Here is an 18989-nt window from a genome sequence, read left to right as displayed (position 1 = left end):
ATGCACAAATAAAATATATTTGTGTGTATAAAACAAGGTTTCAAATCATGAAACAAAGTTTGTGTACAATCTCAGACACTGAATACCAACCAGTCATTTCCTTGCAGATATTTAGTGCCAGTTTCATATCATGTCCCCAGTAGTGCTGTTACACATGTCCCCAGTAGTGCTGTTACACATGTCCCCAGTAGTGCTGTTACACATATCCCCAGTAAGTTTTCAGCAAAAAAAAAAAATTCTGGAATGCATAGTTTTCGGAATAAATTGGATAAGGGATTCTCAACCTGTAACAAGCTTTTAGGCAGAAGCACTAATCATACAATCCCACAGACACAAGAAGATAAGCTATTCTTTTTTTATTTGTGTATGATCAATAAAAGAGGAATAAATAAAAGAAAAAAAAAAACTTTATTTAGCTCTCATCTGCCTCCAGGTTGATATTGTTTCCAAACTTGGCGTAAAGATGCACTTTGAGATCTGCAAGAACCCGAAGTATAGATTCTACTTTCGACTGCAAAGATTTTATTTCTTCCTCCAATTCTTTCTGGTATAGAAAGAAAGAACAATATGTTAACACACACCGCTTAATTTACTAAGATGGGATGTTGCTATGGACAGCCAATCAGATACCATAATCTTCCAGATCTAAAAGGTGCTAAATAAATAAATTCTGATTGGCTGCCCATAGCAACAATCCATCTTCGATAGAAATCCATCTTACTAGATAAACCCCACAGAGTGATATAAAAACTGTAAGAAAACACATTTACTCATTCTAGGTGTATAACAGTGCCCAGCTCCCATGCCATGAATCACAGAAGACATCCGACCAACTGAACTTACACTTTATTATTGGTGTCACAGGACAGCACAAGACTTTGCAATGGTTACATGAAAATTAATTTGAAATTGAAGCAATCAACTTTGTAGATTGGACATTAGTCAGCACAATTAGGGGTTAACATCCAAAAAGCAAGATAGTCACATAAACCATTCAGTAGTGTAGAGCTGGGTAACCACTGGTAGATAAATCTGCAGAACAATTGGGCAGTGTGTTCTCCATACATTTGCATGCGCTTGCCCACTGAGCTGACAATCACCAGCAGCTCCCGGGCAGCTGTAAGGGCAGTCGGTGGATCGCCCATAAAAACAGCAGGATGCCCCTAGATCTTCAGATATAATCAGGCATCGGCTGTGTTGCACATCTGACACGATATATCTGTGGACGCCACCGTTCACAGATATATCGCTTGTACAGTGTGTACACACCTATGAGTTAATAAAATTGAGAAATCAACAGAATTGTGCTTATTTATGCTCCAAACTATGCGAAGCATACATAGGAAACAATGGTCCAAATGTAATAGGGTGTGAGAATCAGAAAGGGAGAGTTTGAGAGAGGTTTTCCCATTTCTTTTAAAGCAGCAATCATTTACACTGATAAACCACATGGATTTTGCCATGTAATTGATTGCCGCTTTAAAAACAAGAGGGAAAGCGCTCCCAAAATTTCTCACTTTTCTGATTCTCCCACCCTATTACATTTGGTGCAATGTTTTTCTACCCTGCATCATGTAAGGTTCTGGCAGTACATCATGGTGAAGTGTCCATAAAAGTGTATATGGAGCCTTCCCCTTCATAGTAATATATTGTTCAGCTTATTTGCAGTTTATCACTGTCCTTAGATGCAACAGATCTGCAGTGTAGGTACAGTTATCTAATGTATGGAAAGTATCTTATCTGCTGAGCAACAAAAGAAAACACATCTGACATAAAAGCATTCTGCAAAGGAGGAGTTCAGCTTTTAGTAGAATGGTTATTAACTGGTAATTCCAGGTGAACAGAGTGTGAGTCTGTGTACAATGCAATAGAGAACAAGGCCGGCATGCAATGCTGTCACAAGCATAGAAAATAAAGCAGGGATGGCCATCGATGATTCAAAATCATCGATGGTTCATGGCCGATGTCGAATACTTTAGCCATCGGTGGGGGAGAAGCAGATGATTTCCATCCATCGATGGTACAGCAAAACGATGTTTTGCCGTTTTTTTTTTCAAAGTGCCGGGACACGGAGCATAGCTCCGCCCCTGACACCCACGAAGCCCAGCCCCCATGTTTTGATTGCCTCACAGACCAATCAATCGAACACAATGGATGACCATCGATATGTAAAAATATAGATGGTCATCCATAGCATAGATTAGCACTAATCGATGGTCAGTTGCAGAATTGCCATCGATGGCAATGGCAACGATGGCTATCCCTAAAATAAAGTACATTTCCAAATAGTATAAACATTTGTGTTGCTTCTACCGTATATTGATGCAACTTATAAGATGGTATAAGGAAAGTATGGGAATGGTTGGGAAGTTGAAAAAAAAAATTAGGAAGTGAGAAAAAAATAGTCAGGGTGCGAATAAGAACAGAAAGGAAGTGAGAGGAGGGGCATAGCCAATAGCCCCGATAATATTTCAAGAGAAATAAGAGATGCATGTGTTTTTTTTTTTTTCTCATGATTTTTGTCTGATTCAATTAATTCAATAAACCCAAATTTTTGCCCAGGGCAGGAAAAAAAAAATCCTGGATGACTGCTAGCATCACTGGCAATTGTAAATTACCATGGGCAACTAACCTCATCCCACAGCCTAAATCCAGTAAGTATTTTCTATGACCATGGCTTTCTTAGAGACACCGGTTGATATTGTAAAAGTCTTTGGAAAATGAAGCCAATGGAATTTTGGCATTGACCATCATGTCAGAGCAGTTTTTATTTTCCTCTATCCTTGGTAACACCTTCCTCAGATAAGCCTTCATGTTAAATGTATCAGTCAGTGCTGGTATATGTAGGTCTATCACTAGAACTAAAACAGGTGTATTCAGATACGCATACTCTGAGAACGAGTCAGCAGTAAAGCACACTTCCAATACAAAGAATAATACCCTTTTTTTACTGACGACCTGGGAAAATGCCCGGTTTTATAAAGCTGGAAAAACTCCGGGTCTCGGTCTGACCCCAGTGAAGAGCAGGGTTGGGAACTTGAATAGTTTTCATATAGAGTGGGAATATAATAGTGTGCCTGAAGCATGAAAAGTGCAGAAGTCACACACTTATACGGTGTCCATGTCGACAGACACCAAAAATAGTGAAAAAATCATGTCGACCTTTTGTCAATGTGTCGACCTAGACATTGTCTACCATTTATAACATGACCCTTTAGTGTATATGTGACAGGCAGCAGGTAAGCAGGACAATGCAGTATTCTTTGAAGACAAATGAACCAGGAAAGATAAACTCCATAATGCCTGGGCGATATCATACAACACAAGGAAATGCATACACACAGGAACTGCATAAAGCTTAAGGACCTCTAGATGTGTTTTGATGATTAATAATGACACTGAATAAATGCTTCTGCATACTATGAACAGTTCACTTCTTCCTCCACAAGATACCAACCTTTGCAGCTTCCAGCATCTCCTGAGTTTCCTCCTGGGAATGACTTATAAAGACGTCGCCAATTTGATAAGGAATAAGCTGGGCATCTTCTAACATCATGATGTCATCACAGGCATCTTCCAGATTCTGAAGCTCTTTCTGTGGGGACATTTCACAAGGAAGTCAATGTTATTTTACTACATTTGTCAATGATGAATACAGCTGCCAGTTGTATTACTTCTAGGGGCCCATTTATCAAAAAATATTTTGGTACTGCTTTCCTAGCACGGCGCCCACGATCTAGATTGTATGTGTGGGGCTGATATCTCAAGCATCTCATGCATCTTATGTGTTTGTGCGGCATAAGATACATGAGATGATGCAACCGACGCGATCGACAAGATTTTTACATTGGAATCAATGTAAAAAGCCCCCAAAACCCCAATTTTAATTGCTAACCCCCCCCATGGGTGAAATGGTCTCCCCATTGTTAACGCCACCCCACTATTGACGCCAACCCGAAGCGTGGCAAGCGCAGCGAGCCCGAGAGGGGCGGCGGTACGCGTCCTCCGACCTTTTCATACCCCCACTATCCACATCAGCGTGGAGTTGATTTTATATAGTGTGGCGAGCGCAGCGAGCCCTGCGAGGGGACGCGGAATACATGTAAAGTAGTCCGCATCCGTACGCCACGCTTCGGGCTCGGTGGCTCGCCACACTATATAAAATCAACTCCACGCCGACGTGGATAGTGGGGGTATGAAAGGGTCGGAGGACGCGTACCGCTGTGCTCGCCACGCTTCGGGTTGGCGTTGATAGTGCTGGTGGCGTTAACAATGGTTATTGGGGGCTCACGATTTTTTATCTCATGGATGCATAAGATCCATGAGATAAAAAAAAAAAAAATCGGGTCCATCGCGTTGATTGTATGCCTTAAGTACCTTAAACTTAAGGCATACAATCAATGAGACGGGCGCCGTGCTAGGAAAGCAGTACCAATATTTTCTACTTATTCTCCCACAACATGTGTTCAATGTGTGAGTGTGTGTACAAGTATTTAGGATCATCAAATCAGTGGTTCCCAACCTCAGTCCTCAAGTACCAGCAACAGTACATGTTTTTAATGTGTCAGTGAATGAAAGGATCTGCAGGAGGACCTGGAAAACATAAACTGTCTGGGGTACTTGAGGATTGAGGTTGGGAACCACTGATTTGATGATGTATGTGAGGGACAGCATCAAATCTGATGTCACTTGCAGCTGTCACCCCCAATAGGTTTCTATGGAGGATGCAATACTGTCAGATTAACCAGGATACTGCTCATGGTTGTTGAATATGGCATTTGCTTATGGGATACAGATCACATAATTAGCTTGCAGTGGGGTCCATTTATCATTTAAAAATTGTGGTCAATACCCCGAAAACACCCGTTTTCAGGGTAAAGCCGCAAATATTAAGTATTCCCCGAATGCAAGATGGAAGGATTCCCGCTGTGATTCCACTTGCTTCACTTGTAGCAGCTTCCCCACAGGTTTCTTGGGGGAGGTGATGCTGCCTGATGTATCAATATCGGGCAGCATCGGGTCCAGGGATACCACCATTCTGGGATGGCGGTAGCCCGTTGTAGCCTATGGGATACAGGCCACACTGTTGGCAGACCACCTGGCTGAGGGCATAGCAGGGAGGGAGTACAGAAAGGTAAATCCCAGTGATTTGCTCGCACATTACAATGCGATCCTGGGAGGTAATATTCCACCCAGATTGCATTGTATAGGCGATCCTTCTTAAATGGGGTTTGCCCACCCATGCCTGCACATTAACTAACATTATGGTGAAGGCTTTAAACAATTAGGAAATAATTGAGGATATACATAGACCACAAAACACACACACACACACACATACACATTGTACACGCACACACAGTACACCACATACGCACACATAGCACACAACACACACATTTATACGTAGAGCACCTCACACACTTACACATTGGACAGATACACACACACACAACACACCACATGCAGTACAATACAAATCCATACACACTACAACACACACCCAAAAACAGTACAACAAACACACAGAACACACACACTTAAACATTGCCAGGATACGCAAAGCACACTACACACACATATATATACGTAGCACACATCACAAACTTACACATTCGGCAGATACACACAACACAACACTCACAGTACAACACACACCCACATTCACTACAACACCCCCCCAAAAACAGTACAATACACAAAACACACACTTAAACATTGCACAGATACACACAGCACACTACACACACACAGATTTATACATAGCACACCTTATGCACTTACACATAGGGCAGATACACACAACACACACACATAACATACCTCTAACAGCACAACACACACCCACATTCACCACACACACCCAAAAAACAGTACGACACACACAAAACACACACTTAAACATTGCACAGATACACAAAGACACAACACACACATACTGTATATACGTAGCACACCTCACACACTTACGCATTGGACAGATACATACAATACAACACACACAACCACATACACTACAACACACACACAAAAACAGTACAACACACACAAACACACAGAACACATAAAAAATAATTTGCCGTTTATTTAACCGTCTGTACCGGCAAATAAAAACTGTACCTAATGTACCGTTTCTACTTTGTTCCCCATATCCGTCTCTCCAGTCCTCCAGCCCGTCACTGCGCTCCCCGGCCAGTTGCACTGAGAAATCTTTGTCCTGGCCAATACACCCATTGATCAATACAAAGTGGGTACACTGCACTCACCCTGTTAGTCAGTTGGATATCAGGCACTGCTCTGCCTTAAGGGTTTCCCAGACTCTTTTGGTTCATAGATAATGTTTGGTCGATGGGCATGAGCGCTGCATGCATTTGTTTGAATGTTATGAGTGTAAGAAGTTGAAGAATAAGACTGAGATGAAGATTTGTCACGTTATAGTGTACAATTTACTCAATAAATCGTGAAAAAAATATGTGTACATAGAAGTACAGTACAATCAAGAAATGAAAGTAGGATTAAAAAATAAATTCTGATTCAAACTGATCACTGATAGGTGGAGGGGGTATGGATATTGTGGGCATAATTGGTGTTTGGTACACCTACAGGGGGTCCCCAGTTGATGAGAAATTCTCACTACAGTGTCACCGTAGGGGGATTTCCAATTGGGGTTCAGGTGGTCTTTTAGGGACCCCTTTACAATCCCGTTGGTCTCTTCTCCTGGAGCCTACGGTCTCCCTCAGTGATTGACTATCATTAAGGGAGACTGTAAGCTCAAGGAGAAGAGACCTACAGGATTGTAAAGGGTCCCTAAAAGACCACCTGGACCCCAATTGGGAATCCCCCTATGGTGACACTGTGACCGTGACACTGTAGTGAAAATCCCATCAATTGAGGGCCCCCTGTAGGTGTAACAAACACCAATTATGCCCACAATATCCATACCCCCACCTATAGATTTGTTTCACAACCAACCCCATCCAAACAATTATCAGTTTGAATCAGAACTTATTTTTTTCACGATTTATTGAGTAAATTGTACACTTTGTAACATGGCAATTCTTTTTTTCAGTCTTATTCTTCAACTTCTTAAACTCCAAACCTTATCAATGCATCCATTGATGATTGTGATGGCTGGATCAGTGGATTTGTCCGGCGGGTGTAGGGAAGAATTTGGCCCATTGCACCCATTCCCAGTGGTGCATTACAGTGGTGCGGATAATGTGCGTCGCGTCATGACATCATGTGGCCAGGCCCGAGGACATGCTCCCACACTCAGGGGCTGCTCCACTGTTTGGTAGAGATGCTCGGTGCATGTGCTTTATAGATCCCCAGACCTCAGAGACTGCTGCATGCAGGTTCGGTGAGGGGAGTGGCAGTGGCAGGGAGCAGTGAATTTTTAATTAATTATGGCGCGGTAAGTAACGCCCACCCCGGACCCCACGCACTCAGCGCCGGTAATTACACACCCTAGAAACTGTACCATTGAAAGTATAGAAATTGAGGTGTGGACATGTCCCTTTCTAAATTTTGTACCGATTTCTGACCCTCAGATGTTGGAGGATATGTCATACAGTAGGTGCTAAATCTGAGGAGTGGATGTGGAATTCATCAACACATACAAGTTTTCAACTCAGGAGTGTGGTGTTTCAAACAACAACACCACACCTGATTTCATTGCCATCATTGAGTATCAATGCAAACACATTCTAACATTATGGTGGAATCTATAACAAATTACAATCTTAGGTCTTTGTCACAGCATACTGTAAGATGACATTTTTCAGCAATTTTGGAAATAAAGAAACCCCAAGGTTTTCCCGGGCAACGCCGGGCGGGTCAGCTAGTTATAAATATGCCAATGGTACAGATCTAGTCTCTCTTCAATAGTTTAGGAAAGCCAGTGGAGTCATTACCAGAAAAAAGGGAAGGTCACTGGAGGTGCAGTTCAACTTTAAGGTACCATCTTATAGCTAACATATCTGTACCCACCCTTCCCATTCACAAGTGTAAACTATGCCATTAATAAAATATGTGGGCTCCCATGAAGCCCTGGCTGAAACCCGGTAGCCATTTTGTTAACCCGCTCAGTTCTTGAATCTGGCCTGCTCTTACTTTATGTCATTCATACAGTAGCGTAATTCTGTGTTTAACTAGAGTAACGTAATGAGATGCACGTACAGCAATTCCCTTACACAAGTGTAAACTATGCCATCAATAGCTTCACAGATGTGGGCTCCCATGAAGCCCTGGCTGAAACCCAGTAGCCATTTTGTTAACCCGCTTGGTGCTCGAGTCTGGCCTGCTCTTACTGTATGTCATTCTTTCAGTAGCATAATTATGTGTTTAACTAATGTAGCGTAATAGGACGCACGTACAGCAATGCCCTTACACAAGTGTAAAGTACTGTATGCCGTCGATATCTCCAAAGATGTGGGTTCCCTTGAAGCCTTGGCTGAAACCCGGTAGCTATATTGTTAACACGCTTAGCGCTCGAGTCTGGTCGCTCATGCTGTATATAGCGTAATGGGACGCACATACGGCGATTCCCTTACACAAGTGTAAACTATCCTGTCATTGGCTCCATAGATGTGGGTTCCCATGAAGCCCTAGTTGAAACATGGTAGCCATAGACCAGAGTCTGGCCTGCTACAATATGTACTTCGACCATACTGTATACTTATCCCCATAGCCTGTAATAAATAGCATAATGAGACACACGTCTATGCAATAGTATTTTCAGACAAAAATGTCTATTTAACATACTGTACAGTTCAGTGTTGTACAATAAAGTAGTGCATCTGACACATGCGCAGTGGTGATTAAAAAAAATGACATAATCGCTGCTATTTCACTCACCTGTAACTCCATATTATGCCATACTGTCAGACTTAATGTGCCACCGTGCGACCAGGTTTGCTGCGACGCATTATTGGGACAAACGCCATAGACCAAAGAGGACACAATCTACACTGGATGGGGTGGTGAGTATGATTTATTTTCACCGGTACCTTATGGATTCTACATGTAGAAGAGGACAGGCCTACAGTGGACCCTATAGGTAAGTATATACAGTATGTGTGGTGTGTATAAAAGTTATACTTTATTACGTTGTGTTTGTGTGTTTTATTTAGGTATTGGTTTTGTTGTGGAACTACAAGAACCTGAGGGCCCATTAATGCCCCGCATGCTGGGATTTGTGGTTCTCCAAGTCCATGCATGCAGTGGAGGCTTGCTGGAGCATGTTGTTCCACAACAGAAACCAATTATTTATTCTGTGTTTTACACTTTACTGGCATCAGCCCATCCCCCACAGCCCAGGGGGGCTGGGGACAGACCCTTTAGCCCTGGCCAGGGGGTCCCCCAAAGTGTCTCATTCAGCAGTATACGCTGATTCAAATGTCTCTGCAGATGAATCCACCTGTGGGAAACATTGCATCCAACAGTCATGATGGTAATCCCAGCCCAGCCCGCCACGTCTGCAGCGCCGGTGGCCGGAACATCTCACTCCTACATCTGGTTTCCACCCCGCCCCTCAACAGTGTTTTTGTGAACTTTGTTTTATACATGTTTTTTGTGATTTCGTGGATATTAAATGCTTTTATACCTTTAAGCATTTGGATTGTGTTTTCCAAAAGAACCTGCTATGGGAAGCGAGATTGAACCATTAAGTAAATTTCATACAGATTACACCTGTCTTGTCTTGATTGAAAAATATCACTGGTCAAAAAAAACTGTTACGGGCACGCGAGACTGAATTCTTAAGTAAGTGTCGAATATATAAAAATGGCGTTTTGACTTGGGATATTTCCCTAAAGAAACTGCTATGTGAATGTGGGTCTGAACTATAAAGTGTGGTTCCAACAGATAGTCAAGCCACTCAGAACCCATAGGATTTCACGGCGGAGCAATTAACCCCTTCCCGACATTTGACGTACATTTACGTCATGGTCGGGATGTACTTCCCGACGCATGGCATAAATGTACGTCATGACTTTAAACTGTCACCGCGTCTATAGACGCGGTGACAAAGGGACGATGGCTGCTGTCCCTGACAGCAGACATCTTCCCTCGTGGCCCAGGGGGGGCAGCGATGCCCCCCCCCATCGGCGATCGCTGCAATTGGCTGTTCAAATGTGAACAGTCAATTGCAGCGTTTTCCGTGTTCTGTGTATAATTTTGTCTCTGCTGCCCCCTAGTGTCCAAAAAAATTAAAAGGAGGTTGAAATAATGATGGTAACATAAAGTAGACATATGGTTACATAGTTACATAGTTACATAGTAGATAAGGCTGAATAAAGACTTGCGTCCATCTAGTTCAACCTACGTTTTAATAGCTTATCCCTTGTAAAAGACAGAATATGGTTCTTATTAGTACCCCTGGATATTTTTATCCAATAAATGCTTGTCCAACCTTATTTTGAACGTATTTATTGTATCTGCCAACACCACCTCTCCAGGAAGAGAGTTCCAAAGTTTGACTGCTCTGACCGTAAAGAAATTTTTTCTTTTGAGGGAACGAAATTTTCTTTCCTCTAATCTAAATTCGTGCCCTCGTGTCCTAGTTTCCTTTCTTGCAGTAAAAAGAGTGCTTGAGAGTTCCTTATATTGGCCCCTGATATATTTGTACATGTTGAGCATGTCCCCCCTTAAACGTCTCTTCTCAAGTGTAAATAGTCCTAGCTTGCTTAATCTCTCCTCATAGCTTAAATTCTCCATTCCCCTGATAAGCTTTGTTGCTCTTCTTTGGGTTTTTTCCAATTCCATGATGTCCTTTTTATAGTGTGGGGCCCAGAACTGTACTCCATATTCAAGATGCGGTCTAACCAATGCCTTGTACAGTGGCATAATTACTTTTGAGTCCCTAGTTTCCATGCCCCTTTTAATACATGCTAGAATTCTGTTGGCCTTTTTTGTTGTAATGTGACATTGAACACTGCACCCCAGCTTATTATCTATATGGACTCCTAGATCCTTTTCAAGTGCTGAAGTACCTAATGCCTCCCCGCTTAGGTTGTAACTTACACACTGGTTACGTCTCCCGAGATGCATAACCTTGCATTTATCCACATTGAACCTCATCTTCCACTTTTTAGCCCACTCATCTAGTTTGTTAAGATCATTTTGAAGTATGTTCACATCCTCTGTTGATTCAATAATTCTACTCAGTTTAGTGTCATCAGCAAAGATGGTCTTTGTTAGTTATTAACTATTTTGAGTGGTATGATTATTTGTCTCACAAGCAGAAAATCTAACATTTTGCAAATTGCAAAATTTTCAATTTTTTTATGACATTTTGGTATTTTTCACAAATAAACACAGACTGTATCGACCAAAATTTACCACTAACTTAAAGTACAATGTGTCACGAGAAAACAATCTCAAAAACACTGGGATAAGTAAAAGCAATAAAAAGTTATCCCCACTTAAGTGATACATGTCAGATTTGAAAAAAAGGGCTCTGTCAGGAAGGCAAAAACAGGCTGCGGCGGTAAGGGGTTAAGAACATAGCGCTGGTTTTTCATCTCTTTTGTTTGATGATGTTAATCCCAGGCTGTGACCTCAGTCACAGCGATGGGATCGCAAATGCAGCGAGGGGATGTCTGGCACCTCCTTCTGCATTTATATTTGCAATAGACAAAGTTGCAAAGAATCAGACCCAAAGACAGCATCATTCTGGGGGTGTCAAAAGAAGATGACTCCTGAATTTATTTACTCTAAAAGTTTAACATTTACAGTAACTGGTAGCTATAAATCAGACATTTGCTTCTATATAGGAGATTCCTCGAAACAAGTGGGATTTATACACTTGCACTTTGTTAGTAAATAACCTTTGTAGCCTTCTTATCATCTTAAAGTCTCTTCATATTCTTGTAAAAGAAATTCACTAATGACGGCATTATCAGGTTACAATGCTTTAATCACACCTTGTCTTATGCTTCACGATAATAACCGTTTCCAATAACCTTGTCTTTACAGTCGCACTATTTGTGCAGATGGCTCTGTAACTATATAGTGATATAAAACAGATCCCTGTTAACATTGCCAGAGGCAAGTTCCCACTTTAATGCAAGTAATGCCTGAATGCGGCCCGTACCAAACATTGTGCAATTAATGACCATATAATACATTAATTAAGCAGTTGTGTCTGCAGGTAATTAATGACGGTCTATAAATAAAGCAAGGATGTTTATATTCTGCTTCTCTCCTAAAGTATGGTAATGATTTAAAATTCAATAGTTACAAACAAATCAGGTAAGTAAGCATACTCATTATAATAAGGGGGGTGGCGTATGGTGGGGGGCTACATTAAATATTAATTTTCCATCTTTAGTGCAAATGCTTTTTGAGTCCGGTGGCACTCCCACACTTCCCTGTCTCTGCTTGCTTGTCCACTGCCTGGTAAGAGTTATCCTTATGTGCTTCAATGCTTACATAAATTCACTGCCCTGACAATCTGATTGTGCTAACAAATTTTATCAAGTGTATATACTGAGTGTATGTGTGTAACTGACAATCAGGTCCAGAGGCACCTATAGCTGTACCGGTGGTGTACCACAGTGAACAGTATATGATACCCACAACTGTTCGAAACTCATGCTCAAAGTCACGTGGTTGGGTGCACTGACATCAGGGGCCTCCCTGGTGCTCACCTGGAACCGATTTGTCAACACAACCAGAGCTGGCGTGTTTCTGGCTGAAGCGGGGTGGCATTAACCTGCTCATTATGCTGCAAATATATGCAGCCTGGCGATCATGTCTGAATCATGCCCCTGTGTTTCGCTAATAACAACACATATCTAAATATCAGTCTAGTGCCAGTTGTTTTTTTATGTCTTTTATAATTATTACAGGGTGATTCTGATTTGGAAGTAAAGCAGGAAAAGCAAGTAACTTTATATTTGTTACAGACAATGTTGCAAAGCAAGGGGAGCAAATACATTTATATTTTTTCTATGCAGGGTAAATACTGTTTATTTTTGCATGCACAGTAGTCCAGAAATGTTAAGCAGGTTACACACTGGGCCTTATTCAGATCTGTGCTCAGTACAAATTTGTTTGGGAGAATGGGCAAAACCATGTGCACTGCAGGTGGGGCAGATGTAACATGTACAGAGAGAGTTAAATTTGGGTGGGGTGTGTTCAAACTGAAATCTAAACTGCAGTGTAAGAATAATGCAGCCAGTATTTACCCTGCACAGAAACAAAATAACTCACACAAATGTAACTCTCTCTATACATGTGCACATGGTTTTGCCCATTTTCCAAAAAAATTGTACTGCGATCAGATCTGAATAAGGCCCACTAGAAGACAATTAGAGCGATTTTCCGAATACCAATAGGTTGTTTACGCTGCATTGCATGCCAGTGATGTTCGCTCATTCAGCTCTCTAGCGACACCCTCTGTCACACTTACTGTATAGTCACTTTTATGTTTTAGTTCCAAATCATCATGCCTAAAGGTACAGGAGGAGCAGAGCTGCAGAAGGGAAATATAGTTGCTCTTATGACGCCATCTAGTGGCATGCACTAAGAAAGCACGTTCTCTTATATCTCATATGATTAGAAAATGTAGTGTTGTGACTGTATTTAGTAAAGCAGGATTTAAAACTACAATAATATTGAAATTATAGCTAAGCATGTTTTGCATTTAATAATAATATTGCTGGATTAAGCAAAGGAAATCACCCCACTTAGTATTTATACTCCAATGTCTTTGCATTTTTACTATACTATCCTTCTGATTTTAATAATTGTCTTAGATTTGTATAAATAAATATGCATATAGAAATATACTCAAGGCTGTATACATCATATATATTATTTAGGCACATATTCAGAGGGCAGAAAAATATTTAGATTTTGACTGCTATATTGTATTTACCAACCAGTTATTTTACAAATGTATTTTTCTTTTTTCCTGTACTGTTGCCCATGCATTGACTAGCCTATATTTTTATTGTTCTCTGTGGTGCATTTCTTGTTCTCTTTGGTGCATTTTATATGTTGGCTCAAAAATAATACTCTCTTGCTTTAGTGCAGAACTATAATACAGAGATGCCGACTTTTACAGTCTCCTCTCCAGGAGAACCCCGGAGAGGAGACTGTCAGCAACACTTCTGGGGTGGGGCCTGATGGAGAAATCATCAGTCCTTGCCCCCAGTAATGCAAATCCCGCAATATGCGGGTCTCCGATGAGGGGGTGGGGCCAAATACGTGCAATTTGCATATTTAGCCCCACCCCTTCTGCAGAAAAGCCGCAAATCGCTGCAATTTAAAGCTTCTCTGCAACCAGGTACATGAGGGCGGTAGGGGGATTTTCGGGATCCTCCCCGTCATTCCGGGAGGGTTGGCAACCCTGCTATAATAATAATAATAGTAATCATGATGATGATAATAATCAGAGCCGGCCTTAGGCATAGGCAAACTAGGCAATTGCCTAGGGCATTTGGAACGCCCAGGGGCATCAGCAGCTTCTGCTGATTAAAATGATATGCAGCATGCCTATATTCTGTGTGTGAGTGAGGCTGAATCTGCATATGAAATAGTGTATTCATAGAAATCACTGTAAGATAGCATTCCATATGCAGGTACAGCCACAGTCGCACACAGAATATAGGCATGCCGCATAGCATTTGAATCATCGGAAGCTCCTTGTGTGTGCTGGTTATAACAATGCAAATAAGATACATTTTCAGCAAAAAAGGCACCCAACGTTAGCAGAACTGGCCAAGAGCTGCATGGCTTATTGAGTCAAGATGTATGAGAAAACATCTGTATCCAAGCAGAGGATCACAGTGGCTGTGCGAGTGCTGTCTGCGGGTGGGTTGGTTGTGCAATAGTGTTCGCAATATCTGTAAGGGGCATTATGTGTGTCAAGTATAAATGCATTAATAATGTGCGACATACAGTATGTGTAACAAACATTATGTGTGTCATGTGTATAAGGGAGGCAGCCCCAGCGGTGGCGGGGGGGAGCCGGGGCCACAGGTGTTGGAGAGGTGCGCTCGGCAACCTTCTCCATGGCAACCCCTGCAGCAGCCCGCAGGCTGTTTGTCCCCTGCAGCCACCATCCCCAGGTATAGGCGGTCCTGCGCTGTCACATCTCTGAGTGACAGCGCAGTTAGCCCCTCAATTGTAGCGCTGCTTGTGGGGGGGGTCCCAGCACTGTAGTTTGCTGTGCCCGTGCTGTGTACCTCATATCAGCGTCCTCCTGTAGTGACTGAGGAGAGCCCTGGCGCTATATGTGCAACCGCTTTGAGGAGACTGAGTCCGCGCTGTATCATTATGCCGGGGGAGCTGAGGAGACGGAGCCCGCTGTGCCATTATGATGGGGGAGCTGTCAATCACCGCCCGATGGTGTCTCCACATAGCGCCTGCAGCGCTATTTCATTGCCTGTCTAATAGAACCCTCCTGATCCAGACTGCACGGCTGTGCAGACTTCAAGCCAGCAGAGAGACCTCTGCAGGAGCAGATAAGTACAATAACTGCACCAATACACCTGCACCAAGTTTGCCTGTGAGTGTGTACACCTACTGTACCCCCCCTGCAGCCTATAACCCTAACCACACACACACACACACCGCAGCCTATAACCCTAACCGAACACATACACACACACACTGCAGCCTATATCCCTAACCACACACAGACACCGCAACCTATAACCCTAACCATGCGCACACACACACACACCGCAGCCTATAACCCTAACCATACACATACACACACACACACACCGCAGCCTATATCCCGAACCACACACAGACACCGCAGCCTATAACCCTAACCATGCACACACACACACCGCAGCCTATAACCCTAACCACACACACACACACCGCAGCCTATAACTCTAACCATACACACACCCTGCAGTCTATAACCCTAATCATACACACACCACGCAGCCTATAACCCTAACCATACACACACCACAGCCTATAACCCTAACCACACACACACCGCAGCCTATAGCCCTAACCATACACACACCACAGCCTATAACCCTAACCACACACACACACCGCAGCCTATAACCCTAACCATACACACACCGCAGCCTATAACCCTAACCATACACACACCGCAGCCTATAACACTAACCATACACACACACTGCAGCCTATAACACTAACCATACACACACACCGCAGCCTATAACACTAACCACACACACACACCGCAGCCTATAACCCTAACCATACACTCACGCACCACAGCCTTTAACCCTAACCATACACACAGACCGCAGCCTATAACCCTAACCATACACTCACACCCCGCAGCCTATAACACTAACCATACACACACCCCACAGCCTATAAACCTAACCATACACACACACACCCTGCAGCCTATAACCCTAACCATACACACACCGCAGCCTATAACCCTAACCTTACACACACCGCAGCCTATAACACTAACCATACACACACCGCAGCCTATAACCCTAACCATACACACACCGCAGCCTATAACCCTAACCATACAAGCACGCACCCCGCAGCCTATTACACTAACCATACACACACACACACCGCAGCCTATAACACTAACCACACACACACCGCACAGTTTGCTGTGCCCCTGCTGTGTACCTCATATCAGCGTCCTCCTGTAGTGACTGAGGAGAGCCCTGGCGCTATATGTGCAACCGCTTTGAGGAGACTGAGTCCGCGCTGTATCATTATGCCGGGGGAGCTGAGGAGACGGAGCCCGCTGTGCCATTATGATGGGGGAGCTGTCAATCACCGCCCGATGGTGTCTCCACATAGCGCCTGCAGCGCTATTTCATTGCCTGTCTAATAGAACCCTCCTGCTCCAGACTGCACGGCTGTGCAGACTTCAAGCCAGCAGAGAGACCTCTGCAGGAGCAGATAAGTACAATAACTGCACCAATACACCTGCACCAAGTTTGCCTGTGAGTGTGTACACCTACTGTACCCCCCCTGCAGCCTATAACCCTAACCACACACACACACACACCGCAGCCTATAACCCTAACCGAACACATACACACACACACTGCAGCCTATATCCCTAACCACACACAGACACCGCAGCCTATAACCCTAACCGAACACATACACACACACACTGCAGCCTATATCCCTAACCACACACAGACACCGCAGCCTATAACCCTAACCATACACATACACACACACCGCAGCCTATATTCCGAACCACACACAGACACCGCAGCCTATAACCCTAACCATGCACACACACACACCGCAGCCTATAACCCTAACCACAAACACACACCGCAGCCTATAACCCTAACCACACACACACACACACCGCAGCCTATAACTCTAACCATACACACACCCTGCAGCCTATAACCCTAACCATACACACACCCCGCAGCCTATAACCCTAACCATACACACACCACAGCCTATAACCCTAACCACACACACACCGCAGCCTATAGCCCTAACCATACACACACCACAGCCTATAACCCTAACCACACACACATACCGCAGCCTATAACCCTAACCATACACACACCGCAGCCTATAACACTAACCATACACACACACTGCAGCCTATAACACTAACCATACACACACACCGCAGCCTATAACACTAACCACACACACACACCGCAGCCTATAACCCTAACCATACACTCACGCACCACAGCCTATAACCCTAACCATACACACAGACCGCAGCCTATAACCCTAACCATACACTCACACCCCGCAGCCTATAACACTAACCATACACACACCCCACAGCCTATAACCCTAACCATACACACACACCCTGCAGCATATAACCCTAACCATACACACACCGCAGCCTATAACACTAACCTTACACACACCGCAGCCTATAACACTAACCATACACACACACACCGCAGCCTATAACACTAACCACACACACACCGCAGCCTATAACACTAACCTTACACACACCGCAGCCTATAACACTAACCATACACACACACACCGCAGCCTATAACACTAACCACACACACAGACCGCAGCCTATAACCCTAACCATACACACACCCTGCAGCCTATAACCCTAACCATACACACACCCTGCAGCCTATAACCCTAACCACACACACACATTGCAGCCTATAACCCTAACCTTACACACACCGCAGCCTATAACACTAACCATACACACACACACCGCAGCCTATAACACTAACCACACACACACCGCAGCCTATAACCCTAACCATACACACACCGCAGCCTATAACCCTAACCATACACACACACACACACCGCAGCCTATAGCCCTAACCATAGAGTGTATAGTGTAAGGTACTTAGGTTCCCTAAGGGACAGTATGTGGGGGGGCGCCAGAAAATATTTTGGCTGGGGGGAGCAAAATTTATAGTTACGCCACTGTGCGACACACCGCAAAGCCCATCACACATTATGCGACACACCGCAAATTCCATTACACATTATGCGACACACCGCAAAGCCCGTTACACATTATGCGACACACCGCAAAGCCCATTACACATTATGCGACACACCGCAAAGCCCGTTACACATTATGCGACACACCGCAAAGCCCATTACACATTATGCAACAGTTACAAACTTACCAATGTTCTTTCTTCTTGTGTCCCACGCTGTTCCTCAGGCACCGCGGCTCGTCTGCATCACAGGTGTGGGAGTACGAGAGGCCTTTGCACCATCACATTACTGCTGGGAAGTACATGTGGGAGCATGGGGTCCATTTAATAATGTGACAATAGCCTTAGTGGGGGAGCAGGTGTACGTGCTGCTGCAGGACCACCATCAGGTGGATAAATGGGACTGGTGCATCAGACCCAAAAACAAGGGGCATGGCAGGAGATTGTGGACCCAGATACAAAGCTCCTGAACTGCAGGAGACTGGAGACTGCTGTTATTTCCACCCCCCTAGGACTGTCTCTGCTCTGAGTCAAGCAGATCGGGGACTGGCAGCCAAACACTTACCCCTTTCACACCACCTT

The 18989-nt window shown here is 43.7% G+C and overlaps 1 protein-coding gene across 2 annotated transcripts in view; it reads right to left on the bottom strand.

Moving 5' to 3' along the window:
- Positions 1-340: 340 nt before the first annotated feature.
- The window catches only part of LOC146052759 (prefoldin subunit 4-like), a 64734-nt gene continuing 46085 nt past the window's right edge, over positions 341-18989 (bottom strand). For both annotated transcript variants that reach the window (XM_083167943.1, XM_083167944.1), the window contains exons 3-4: positions 3458-3595; positions 341-544 (exon numbers count right to left, since the gene is read on the bottom strand). In XM_083167943.1, coding sequence (XP_083024069.1) covers positions 413-544; positions 3458-3556 — 231 coding nt within the window. In that variant the 5' untranslated portion in view covers positions 3557-3595 and the 3' untranslated portion in view covers positions 341-412. The remainder of the gene's footprint in view (positions 545-3457; positions 3596-18989) is intronic.

This window comes from Crinia signifera, unplaced genomic scaffold (assembly GCF_055691185.1).
Source record: "Crinia signifera unplaced genomic scaffold, ASM5569118v1 HAP2_SCAFFOLD_122, whole genome shotgun sequence".
NCBI classification, from domain to species: domain Eukaryota; kingdom Metazoa; phylum Chordata; class Amphibia; order Anura; family Myobatrachidae; genus Crinia; species Crinia signifera.
Note: the sequence above shows the minus strand (reverse complement) of the source record. Positions and strands in the feature narration are given on the sequence as shown.